The 12884-nt window shown below is 38.7% G+C and overlaps 1 protein-coding gene across 5 annotated transcripts in view; it reads left to right on the top strand.

Annotated features, from left to right (window-relative positions):
* Window positions 1-12884, top strand: part of LOC124869933 (collagen alpha-1(XX) chain) — a 54492-nt gene that overhangs the window by 20157 nt on the left and 21451 nt on the right. For all 5 annotated transcript variants that reach the window (XM_047368207.1, XM_047368189.1, XM_047368215.1 and 2 more), the window contains exons 11-21: window positions 793-951; window positions 1063-1235; window positions 1439-1568; window positions 2869-3014; window positions 5556-5685; window positions 5817-5956; window positions 9286-9412; window positions 9504-9643; window positions 9761-9893; window positions 10868-11013; window positions 11150-11279. In XM_047368207.1, coding sequence (XP_047224163.1) covers window positions 793-951; window positions 1063-1235; window positions 1439-1568; window positions 2869-3014; window positions 5556-5685; window positions 5817-5956; window positions 9286-9412; window positions 9504-9643; window positions 9761-9893; window positions 10868-11013; window positions 11150-11279 — 1554 coding nt within the window. The remainder of the gene's footprint in view (window positions 1-792; window positions 952-1062; window positions 1236-1438; window positions 1569-2868; window positions 3015-5555; window positions 5686-5816; window positions 5957-9285; window positions 9413-9503; window positions 9644-9760; window positions 9894-10867; window positions 11014-11149; window positions 11280-12884) is intronic.

The following is a 12884-nucleotide window of genomic DNA, read 5'->3' as shown; positions in this document are numbered from 1 at the left end:
CCTTCCTAGATCTGGTTCCCAACTAGACTGAGAAATCAAGAAAGAAGGGCCATGGCCAGGGAGGGGACCAAGAACGCAATAGTAGAGCTGAAGTGTTCCACTATGGAGATTGGAGAACCATCCAAGAGGTCAACCAGAGCTAATGTATGCATCCTATGGCGGACATGGCAGGTCCCTTCAATCTTGCTGAAATGTACCTTAGAAATGGTAGAAAACAGGCAGTACCTGACTTACCACATCCCTTCTGTGAAGCATAGTGGTGGCAGCATTATGCTGTATAAATGTTTTTCTTCAACAGGGGCTGGATGACTAGTCTGTTTAGAGGATAAGATGACAACAAAACAAATAGAGAGAGATGACAATGACCTGAAGCACACTGCCAAGATAACAAAGGAGTGGCTTCATCACCAGGCTGTGAATGTATGTGAGTGGCCCAGCCCGAGCCCAGTCTTAAATCCAATTAAACATCTCTGGAAAGATCTGAAAACGTCTGTTTATCGACACCGTCCATCCAGCCTGACTGAGTTTCAGAGGATCTGCAGAGAATGGTAGAAAATACCCCAAAACAGGTGTACTATGGTTGTACAAAAGACAAAGGTGCTTTAAGCAAAATATTGAGAGAAGGTTACTGAAAAAACTAATATTTTCCAGATGCACTGTAAGCTTACAGTTGTGTTTTTACATCCTCGAGGACTTTGTCTTGGGATTTTTAACTGCCGCTGCTCAAATGCCTCTTTCTAGCCTTCAGTGTGCTGAAGAGGTTGATTCATTTTACAACTTTGTGTTTTTCAGGTGTGAAAAACGCTGATGAAGCTGAATTAAGGCAGGTAGCATCAGAGCCAGTCGATCTGAATGTCTACAATGTAAATGACTTCCCCCTGCTCAGCAAACTGGTGGCTCGGCTGGTTCACATCCTATGTGGGAGGATAGAGGACCGTGGCATCTCAAAACGTAGCCCACATTTCTATCTACCTATCTGTCTGTCTGTCTGTCTGTGAGCTCAAACTTATTGTATAAAATAAAAGATATATAATCTTAAGGTGTGATCTGTTGTGTTTATAGGAATGGAGCCTAGACCTACAACAGAGCCAGTCCTCTCCTTTCCCAGTCCTACTGATCTGCGGTTTTCCCAACTTGGAGCCAAACAGGTGAAGCTGCACTGGACTAATCCTGCCCAGTCGGTCCAGCAGTACAGAGTGGTTTACCACAGTGCTGAGAGTCAGAGTCCGCAGGAGGTTAGTTATACACTCTTACTTCAGATGCGCACAGTGTTAAACCAGCCATTTAGGCTGTTGTTACTCAGGATGTCTGAAAGATTGCAATATAAGTGAGGTAGATTTTGTTTTTTATAAAAATATGTTTTGAGAAAATTATTTCAAAATACAAGAAAAGGACTGCATACACATTTCTTCATCTGACAGTAACCATGTGTCTGCAGGTGGTGTTGTCCGGCTCTGAGTCCAATGTTCTGCTTGAAGACCTCTCCTCTCAGACACTGTATCATGTCTCCATATTTCCTGTGTATTCCAGCAGCGTTGGCTTGGCACTCAGAGGAACTGTCACTACATGTGAGTGGGATGTAGCTGATGAATATTGTATTTCATGGAGATTGGGTGTTTTTTCTCTGCTTTGGATTAGGAAAACCTGCACACAGATCTGCTATTAGACATCTTAATATTCTGGAAAAATCGAATTGTTTGTTTGTGTGAAGGGAAGTTGAAAGGTTGGATGAACTCTTACTACAAGGATCAGTAAGTCATAATAAAGGAAGGAAGACAATTTATTACAGTCTTATTTTAATTTAAACAAATCATACTTCAGATTTAGAAAGCCGTTACTGTCCCTCAAACAGAGTCAAAGTTGGTACATTAAAAGACAAAACATAGACAAATGCAAATAATAACTCAGGTCAAATAAAGTCCTAAATAAATAATAATAAAAGTCCTCAAATAAAGAAATCTGCAGAATGATTATAGTAATTGCACATGGAATAAAAGACCATTTGCATCTTCGATTTCTGGTCAGAGGGAGCATGAATCTCCTTCCTAATGGAAGAAGAATGAGATCCTTAAAAAGCAGGTGATCCAGACTTGAAAGTATAAAGCTTTCTGTGAAACTCATCTATCATTGATCACTATGGAAGGCTTCTGCTGCATGCCAGCTGCTTTACTAGAAACTTTGGATGGTTGTTGTTTTGTACAGAAAGATTGGAATAAAAGAAGATAATCCAAAATGATGAAATTGGCTCAAAGGAAGATCTGTGGAATAAAACCATCATTATTATTTAGTTTATTCTCAATGTTATTTTATTCAGTTTGCGCAGAAGAACTGAAGTTTTACTGGCTAAGTTAGATTGAAAGTCATTGCGCACAGATTCCTAAACTGAGAAAACCGATTTTTTTTTTTTTTACACAGTATCACAGAATTTGGATATTTTCACTTAGGGGTGTACTTAATTTTATTGCCAGCAGTTTAGAAATGAATGGTTGTGTGTTGAGTTAATCTGATACAAGCTGGACACTGACTACCTTACATTGTATCTAAGTGTTCTATCTCCAGTGTTGTCCCGTGAAAAGATGTAATAGAATATGTACAAAAAATGTGAGGGTTGTATTCACTTTTGTGAGTAATATATGTCTTCTGTTTCCTCCCAGTTCTTTTCAGGCTCTTTGTGAAAGCCATCGAAACCAGTTATTTTAATTTAAAGCATGTTTAAAGTAGTTAGACCAAAATGATCCACACATCGTTGAAGCACGAACACAAATGAAGCCAACCAAAAGCAACTGAGCAGATCCATGTATTACGTTGCATGACACATTGTTTTATTCTGTCTCTTCTTTGTCCTTCTTTATTCAACCTTTCCTTCAGTGCCTCTGGCCATGCCGACCAACTTGGAAGTGACACCCTCCTCTTACAGCACTCTGCAAGTGAGCTGGAGTCCAGCTCCTGGTGCTTCTCATTACATGATCCTATACTCAGCACTCAGTGATGGAGAGCCTGATGATGCCAAGGAGGTAAGGAGTGAAACTCTAAAATCAGAATTTAGTCAACCAAACAGAAGCCAGAAGAACAATTAGAGTGGTTGCATTTCAGAAATGTACAAAGGCGAAATGTTAAGAAAAGCAGTAGTGTCTGGAAAAACTCACACAAGGTGTCCCGAGAATGTAAATCTGCTGTTGGTTTGTATGAATTTAACATTCATTTGCATTGTAGCAACTGAAAACACTCACTACCATAACTATCTGCCTACCTTGTTCCCACATAACCATAACTGAGCCTAAACCGGCTCAGTTACACACCCTCCATTTCTGCTACCTGTATGACCCCTTCTCTTTTCCAATGGTTATAATCAGTCTGACAGAGAGAAGTACCCCAGTCGTTGTGGTTTTTAGTATAACAATGGCCACCAGTGGGCTCTAGATGGACAAACTTTATCAGTGTATTATTTTACTTAGTACCCCCACACATAGCCCATTCTAAAATGGCCAAACTCTCAGCATTTTAATCTTACCTCCCCAACACACCATTCCAAACCCTTTGTGAAGTGCCTTGAGACAACATGTGTTGTGAATTGGCACCAAATAAATAAAACTGAATTGAATTAAATTGAATTGAATTTTTTTTAGCTTCCTGTCGGGGCTAGCTCTGCTGCCATGTTAATGCTACCTTTTACTTAAACAACATTAAGTGGAGATTTGGTGTTAGTTGTGTTATTTTTTCCTTCTGTCCCCTGTAACAGTGCTGCAGCTAAGAACATTTTTGTTAGCATCTCTACCTATAATGTTCTTTGTAAAATATGACTTCTCAACCACCCTCCCATTTTATGATTAATGTCTAGAAATGGCTATTTGGAAAAATGTCCCATTGTTGCTATGTTTAACCTGACTCTATGTGTTACTCACAGAGACTGTGATTTTTTTTTCCCAGACTTTATATGGGTCACCACTGCCTAAGCCCAACCTCACTGGTTGCCTGTGCAGTTTAGCGTTCATTGTAAAATTCATATAATATTCTTATTTTCGTTTTGAAATGTTCGAATTACCTTTTCCCGCAGTACCTCTCTGAGCTTCTTCATCCCTAGTTGGCTTCTTGACAACCCAAGTTGGCTGAACAGCATCTCCTGCAGGTAGCAAGGAGGTCTAGGAGGAAGCTCAGGGGGGGCAAGGCCTTCTCCTCAACTGTGGAATAACCTACCCCTGCATATTAGAGAGGCTTACTTCATTGCCTACCGATAAAACTCATCCTAAAACCCATTTTTATTCTTTGGCTTTCAACATTAGCGAGACCTAGTTTTGAACTTGTTTGTTTTAATTGGTTTTACTGTGTTTAATGGTTCTTATGTCATATTTATATATGCCTTTTCTTCTCATATATGTTCATAGTTAGCAGTTATGTGCAGCACATTGTTTAAGCTGTGGTTGTTTTAAAGTGCTTTATAAATAATGTTGGTATGGTGTGGTATATACTTAGAAGAAAAAGAAAGGTGATTTGTGTTTTATCAAACATTTCTTTGTTGTAACAATACTTCTCGACAATCAATCTATTACAGTTGAAAAGCCTGTGAATCTTCCCTAAATGGTGCTGCAATTGTGATGAAAATATGTGCACCCATGAAAAACCTGCTAAATCCTCTCTGCCAATGCCGAACATTTTGTGGTGGAGGCAGTATTATGATGTTGGCTCATCTCCCTCTCTGGAACACCAAAGCCTGTCATCATTGGAAGCAATATTAATGGCAGAATAGGGTCTGAGGTTGGGATGGTTATACCTGGGTGGACAGAGCCTGGGTGAACCTCCCGGGATCTGTGTGGTGCCTGGGTTCCTGACTGATTCAGTGGGTCTCCGGGTCCTAGGCTGCTTCGCTTGGCTGGCCTGGGTTTCCCCGGACTGGGGATTGGGGTGGGGGAGACTCTGCAGTCAGCAAGCAATGGGGTCTAACACGCCCCAGCCACAACCCCAACTTTAATGCAGTTAAGGAATACACATCTGCAATCATTGTAACATTTCACATGACCTCAGACACATATGGTCCTCTTTTGCTCCTGCCCAGGGGCCTGTGTTAGTACGTAGATGTGTACGGTTCTCCCATGTACTTCTAAGCCCCTGTTTGTTAAATAGATCAAATGCTTAATTAACACTATGTCGAACTTAATCTAGTTATTAATTGCAATGAATGAGACAAAGTAAGTAACCGGTTTGGGAAGAGAGGATTTGGCAAGTTTTTCATCACAATTTATTTCCCTACAAAATGTGGCACCATTCAGGTGGAAATAAACAGGCTTTCCAATGGTATAAGATTTTTTTTTTACCAAGAAGGACTTTTATCACAAGAAAATATTTGACTGAACACCAAAGATAAAAATCAATAATTTATAAGCTTATCCTCTAAATGTAGATGATTGTGCTATTCATCTCCTTACGAATGATTACAAGCTACAAGATTCAGCCTTGTTCTGATTTAATATAATGATAGCACATGATTAACTGTTTATTTCTTTGGAGTGGAATAATATGCCTCCACAACTAATTTTATGTTTTGTACCATTTATGGAAAGGAGAAATTCAGTGCAGGGCAGACAGTGGTGGAGCTTGAAGGCTTGCTACCAGAAACAGACTACTCTGTTACACTTTATGCTCTCTTCGATGAAGATCCCAGCGATCCGGTTACTTCAGTTTCACGCACATGTAAGTGATTCCCTAAACGTTCTCATATGCATTTCCATCTGTCTGTCTTCCAAGCTTATTATTTTAACTGTAATATTTTGTATTACTTCATCCTATATTTCCTGACTCACTACTTACTGCTGATACTAAAGTACCCCTCCCGGCGCCAGTTGGAATTCAGTTCCCGATTATAACCCACAGTATGATAAAGGTGAGCTGGGTCCCTGGTGCTGTGGACGTCCCAGGCCACAGAATCACCTACAGCACCAACCATGGCAGTGACATTAAGCAGGTAAAACACCGTCCTCAGTGCGCTGAATCATTTTTATTTGTTCCTACTTCTGTTTTAATATTTCATCTCATAAACCACAATAATCTCACAGCAGATCTGTTTTTATGTCTAGATGTTCCATGATGTTGCTAAGAACAAAGTCACATAAAATAAAACATTTTTCTCAATATTGCGGATGTGCTCTGTTTTAGTTTCCTTATTGGTGAAATTACCTTGGAGGAACATAATAATTTGTGCATAACCAGAATTAGAATCACCTTTGTTTGCCACAACAAGGAATTTGACTTTGGTTCCATGTTGCTCTCAATAATCACATTTTGAATTTAAATATATTAAAAATCTGTTGGGAAACAAAACTGTTTTTTCTTTCTTGTAATTATTTATCCATTGTTTTTACATTCGGCAAAATCCCTTTTAGGAGTGAGTAATGACAATTTCATAAAAGGATTAATGTTTCATAAAACAAAAGGAATAAGAAAGAGGAAGTGGATCTGTAAACAGCACAGATTCAGAGGGCTGCTTCTTTGTTTAAGGGCTCAACTTAGCCGAGATAGAAAGCTTCGCTTTTAGAAACACCTATTACTGTACGAGATCAATCAGGACTTTTAGGATGCTTTTGTTATAGGAAACAGAACACTATGAAAATACTTATTTCCAAGATCCTTCTGTGCAAGTAATTGCATGTACAATTATCTCTAACATATAAAAAAAATCATATAAAGCAGATAAAAGGAAAGACAAATAAACTCAAATAATTCAAATTCAAATGTTGAAGTAAGTATCCAGAAGTAGTTCATGTTTGGCTGTTAGAAAAACCATTTCAGTTGTTTTATGTGTGCAAATACTGCTTAAACTGAAGTAAAACAAATGAATAGATCTTTTAGTCAAAATGTGATTGTTTATAAATCACTCAGCAAACTGATGTCGTTCTGCCTCTCCTAGATATCAAATATGTAGGAAATGTTTTAATTGGCTCAAAATGAGACTAATGTTTTTTTTGTTGTTGTCATTTGCTGTACTTTTAGTCACACTGGTCGAGGTTTTCATTGGTATAGTCGTGGTATCCAGAGCATTTTAACTTCTCATGTTATATCCTGTCCTTTATGTTAAAAAACTGTGGTCCAGACCTCACATTAGAAGCTGCATGCTTTTTCAGACGATTCTTGGCATGTGATTGCACAACAAATAAACACAGGAGCGATGCAGCTACATCAAGAATAGAGCAAACAGGTCAAATCTAATTGGTTAAATATTAACTGAGCTACAAAATTATTTGTTGATATTTCCCAACAACAGATTGTCTACATTTCAAGTTCAACAAACGTGTGTCCTGGATAAAGCCATTACTGTAACGTCTATTTGTTTCACAAGAAATGTTTGAAAATAGCAACAGAAAAAGAAGCCAAATTGTATAACACATCTAGAATCAGGAAGATTAAAATAAGATCTCATACAATAAGTTAATGTTTTCATTACATCTGGTTTTGGTTTGGTGGTGTCTCAAAAGATTAAAGTAGTAGAAAATATGCTAAATATTCTGAAGACAGATAAGAAATGCAGTGTTGAAGTATATTTTAAACTTTTTCATTTACAGAAAATGATTATACAGCATTTAGTTACAACAACAAAATGGAAAATTGAGAACTGTTTCTTTGTACAGTGGCTCCCCTGTAAAAATGTCAGGGTTTTCTCATGTAAAACATTTCAGACTTTAATAAATCATTTAATAACTAGTTTTACTTTTAATACATGTATCTTGCAGAGTTCAAGTGAAAAATACATACATTTTCTTTGGTTATTACATCTTTCAATTTTGTATATTTTTTCCTCAAAGTGCTCACCCATCAATTATTCTTTGTTGAAGCATCATTAGCTTCAGTTTCACTCTTCTCCAACAGCAACACCAAAGGAGCTGAAGGACTTTTCAACAAGTACTGGTTGTGTTTAAAAATTCATTATCAGACAGCTGTACTCTCCAAATATATTTTCTAAATAGCAGGGCCCAAAGGGCAGAATCATTTTCTTCCATATTTCTTTCAAAAAAAACATCCAGTTGTGGCTAAAATCTCCAAAAACCTCATTCTAAACATACTGCGAGGAAGTCAAAAGCGTTTCTAAATACCCATCAACCACCTGGTTGCCTGCTAGAAAGCTGAAGATGAAGAAGAGGGATTTATTTTTTAGGGTCAGAGTGAGTTCAGTCAAATATCCACGTCACCTTTATCAGAGAAAAACAAAGTTCTGGAATGGCCTGACCAGAATCCAGAAATAACTTTGACATGAAATCTGGGAAACCACATGAAGAGGGCTGTTGAGAAGACAAGTCCTCACATTCTGCAGATATTGTCTAGTCAGGATAAGTCATGGTGAGAGACTCCAAAGAAGAGGAAATACAGAATTTGAATTTAAAAGAGCTTAAACAAAGCTTTAGCTTTTCTTTTTTTTTACCCCCTTACCGATTTGTTTTTCAGTTGAGTTGTACTGGAAAAATGTCACATTATGTGAAAATATTATTTATAATGATACATTTATACATCAGGACAGAGAACAAGAAAACAGAGTTCAAGGAGAAATTTTCACTGCCAGTTTTCAGCATGTTGTGAAAAAACATAATAGCAATCTTCTTTTTTTTTTTTTTTTTTTAACTCCAAAAGAATTAACGACATTATCACAGGTCTGATGTTTTCTAGCTACATCTCCTGCTGCCAAAACAGCTCAGTGTTCCTGTAACCTGCTGGGCCTGTCTTCAGTACTTCGCTTTCAGCAGCTGAATCAGTTGGGCCTGCAGACTCATGTGAGATCATAAGCAGCTGTACTCACAATCATATTGTCATGGCACACTAGTGTATGTTATGTGTTTCATTCAAAAACACCAAGACACCTCTTAATAAATAAATCTTCAGCCATGGTATAAAGATCATTTTGTGGAGGCTTTGAATGCGTTTGATAAATTTAAGGAGACAAAATCTGGGAGGGTCAGATTGGATTAAAAAAGCTGCAAACAGTGTCGAGCTCTTTTAACTCAAAAACGTCCAGCTTTATAATTACAAAAGAAAACTGTTTACTTTTAAAACTAATAAGGGGGTAGAATTTGAAGTGTGAGATGCAGTCGTGCATGGACTAAAGATCCAAGCTTAAAATGTCCCATCAAGGAACCTTCTTCACTGATTGACAGTGATTGCTGGTATAAATCATCATCGAGTGTCACGACAGCAATACTGAACAATACAGCTGTCTATATAATAAAATTACAATCAGGTATAGACAGCATGCACAGATAGTTCAAAGACAGTTGTGCATGTGATGAATGTCTAACATTATCTATCCAGATGGAGGTAAAAGGGCAGAACTCTGTGCTGGTGCAGAGCCTTTCATCCCTGTCCAGATACCTGGTTTCAGTCCAGTCTCACTACCCGCAAGGCCTGTCTGCCACACTCACCAGTAACGTCACAACGCGTAAGCCAACACACACACACACACACACACACGTCCAGTCTCTGATTCTTCTTGTTTGAGGTTTTCTTGACCACCTTTTCCTCTCTGCCAGTGAAGGTGCCTTCTCCATCAGATCTCAGGGTGACTAATTTCTCAGGCAGTGAATTCACGGTTCGCTGGGAGGCAGCAGCAGATGATGTGGTTTATTACCTAATCAAATGGATCTCCTTAAGTGAAGGAGATCTGAGGCAGGTGAGCTTCGGGTGCCTGCTGGATAACAAGCTTCTATAATGTCTTCAGATTGTTATTTTTCTAGCTGAATGTAGTAAAAGAAATGATATAAAATGTGTTTGGTGTCGTGTGTTTTAGCTGAAGGTGAATGGAGACAATGACGGGGCTATCCTGGAGGGCGTGGAGGAGGATAAAGAATACCAAATCTCTCTGTCTGCACTCTATGGAGATGGGGCTCAGAGTGAGGCTGTGGCCATTAGATACAGTACTTGTAAGTCCTGCACTTTTATATACACACTGTACTGTGCAAAAGTATTAAACCACCCACTATTTCAGTATGTATGCTTAGCTTCCCAATTGCCAGCCAGTTATTAGTCTTTTAAATGTCTTTGTTATAATTTCTTCAGGCTTTCTGAAGGTTTTCATTATAACAATGAGGTCCAGTTTTCTTTTTTCCTGAAACCTTTTTCCAACAACCTTCGTGTACCCTTACTGTTTTTTTGTGAATGTTTCTACTGTGGCTGTGAGCAGTAACATCTCCCACTGCAGCAGGGTCGACTGAGGTCATGCCGAGGCTGCTGAAACGGGGAGCTTTGCAGAAATAAAAGCCAGCATTTTCTTTTTTTTTTAGCAAAAAAGCTATAACATTGTTCTATTGCTTCTGAGGCAAAAGAAGAGGAGAGACATCTCCGGTTTGGATTAAGTCTTCTTGCTGGAAACTTGGGATCATTTCAGTGTTTGTATTGTATTCAAAATCAGAGGTTTGTAACATTCACGCATATTTAACGAATAAAGCCCGAGTGACATCTCTCAGGAGGACACACACGCAAACACAGCAGCAGCATCAGTGAAGCATCTTTCTTAAAAATCCATTAGGGATTTAAGGGACTTGTGGTTATTTTTATTTACACGTCAGAAGATAAACCGTTTAATTCCCTAACATGTTACTTTGAAGGAATTACTTCCTTGTTTGCCAGAGAAGGCTGTAAACAGATGTTGGATGATTTCAAAGTTTATGTTTACTATGATGTGCTTTTTTACAAAGAATTCAAAAAAATGTATTTTGTATATGAAACAGAGAAAGAAGGGGGAATAAGGAAGAGTATTAAAATAAATGAAATCAAAGAAAAACAAAATCATTTGGCGCTCAGATTATCTGCAGGTTTTCCATCCACCCTGTGTGTAAAAATAATATTCTCTTTTTCTGAAAATGAAGAATCTGTCATATGTATCTTGTTGCTGCAGTGTCAGGCGGAGGCCCCTCCAGTGTGTCCGTTTCAGAAGAAACTGCAGTGAGCATGGTGGTCAGCTGGCTGCCTCCAAATGCTCACGTCCTCCATTATCGCGTGTCTTACACACCACTGACGGGAGCCGAGACCCAGGACAGAACTGTGAGCAGGACTTTTCTTGCTTTTTTGCTCTTTGCCCCAAAGGAGCACAAATCGCTGTGTTGTCAGTTGTCAGAGAGAAACTACAAATCACCTTGCCTGTGTTGGGAGCCTTGAAAGACTGCTTTATTGTCTACAGGTGTTGGTCCCAGGTGGTCATAAGCAGGTGGTGCTGGAGTCATTACAGCCAGATACACGGTACAGCATCTTGGTCACTGCTGAGTATCGCAACAGAGAGGGAGGCAGCGGCTCAGCTCAAGGCAAAACCAGTAAGTGGAGTACAACAGCCTTAGAAAACAGCTGGCCAGTGGAAGCACCCTGAGGCAGCTTGGGGCTAAGCCATCATCTGTTTCCGAAACACACAGTGTTAGATACTAATCATCTATTGTAGTTGGGTTTTTCTTTCTCTTCTTGGTGTTATTTAATTTTTCACTGGTCCATTTTTCTTTGTTTTTTTTGTTTTTTTTAACACAAACACTGCATATTGTGCAACAACTGGGTGGAAGTTTAGTTGTTTGAAAACTCTTAAAGACCCTCTGAATACCTGAAAAACTAAATTAACACCACTTTAAAACAGGGGGTGTTTAAAACTGTACTTCACTGTACTTTATATACCTAGCACCTAAAAGGTAAGAGCACTTGTAATTAGTCTGTTTTTTCTGTGTCGTAACAAAACTTTTTGTGAATAAATCTATTGACACTGGAAAGACATTTAAGATTTCCCCATAAAAGGAGCCACATCTGTAAGAAAAATGCATTTGTAGGTCAAGCAGCAGAGATGAGGGCGTGGGCTCAGCCTATGAAAAACATATTAAATCCAGTCTGTCAATGCCAAACAATTTACTCTCTTGTTCATGCGTGTTCAGTGTTGTTTGTTGAATTGGAAGAAAGAATTTTGTAGAAACAAGAAATATATTGACAATTATAATATATAATGTAATAATAATATAATTGTTTATTCATTAAACAAACACAGGCCTTATTGCACGGGAGAACCGTACAGCTGGGTCACGCATTGCTGTGGGATGGGTCCCATTCTTCTACCAGCATTTCTCGCAAGTCAGTCAGTGCGGTTGTGTTCATCAGTCTGGTACAGAGAGCACACCCAAGCTGATCCTAAAAGCCTTTAAAACTTACGGTCAGGACTGATGGCAGGCCATTCCATCCTCCTCACTCCCAAACTCTGAAGGTCATCCATGATATATCCCACTCTGTGGGGGCAGGGACTGTCATGTTGGAGGATTGGCTGCAGTCTCAAAGAGTGGAGATTTAGATTTCTTGATGTGTTTCTACACTGAGATTGCCTCCAGTGATGACAAGTGAGAGAGATGCTGGGCCGCATCATCACACTGCCACCATCAAATACTGTTCGGCATAGACGGAGGATTGTGTTAGTTTTTCATTGGCACTACCCACATATTTAACTCAGCTGCTCCACCCAGAACTGCATTTTTCTTACAAATGGGGCACAGTTTAAAGGGAAATAAACAGCCTTTCCAACTGTATAAAATTGACTGCCAAGAAGCATTGTTACCACAAAGAAATAAACATGTATACACTAATTTCCTTTCTTTTGGTCTGTTGTATATTTATGTGAAGTGGGAAGAGTTATGTTTTTTAAGATTTTATCCAAACCAGGTGAGTATAGAAAAGTGATCAAACATATTACAATGACAATCACCAGCTGCAGTCAGGTGAGCTTTAGATGTAAGAAAGAAGCATGCCCAGTATAGAAATGCAAAGATACTTGGGCCTGAAATTTATTCTTTGTTTACTTGAAAATGTAAAAAAAATACTGACAATTTCTTCAAGCTATATTTTATCCTGAAGAGAATCTGTGCATTATATCCTGTTATCCCTGTCTTTCTTTGGTG

This window comes from Girardinichthys multiradiatus, chromosome 1 (genome assembly GCF_021462225.1).
Source record: "Girardinichthys multiradiatus isolate DD_20200921_A chromosome 1, DD_fGirMul_XY1, whole genome shotgun sequence".
In the NCBI taxonomy this organism is placed as follows: domain Eukaryota; kingdom Metazoa; phylum Chordata; class Actinopteri; order Cyprinodontiformes; family Goodeidae; genus Girardinichthys; species Girardinichthys multiradiatus.
Note: the sequence above shows the minus strand (reverse complement) of the source record. Positions and strands in the feature narration are given on the sequence as shown.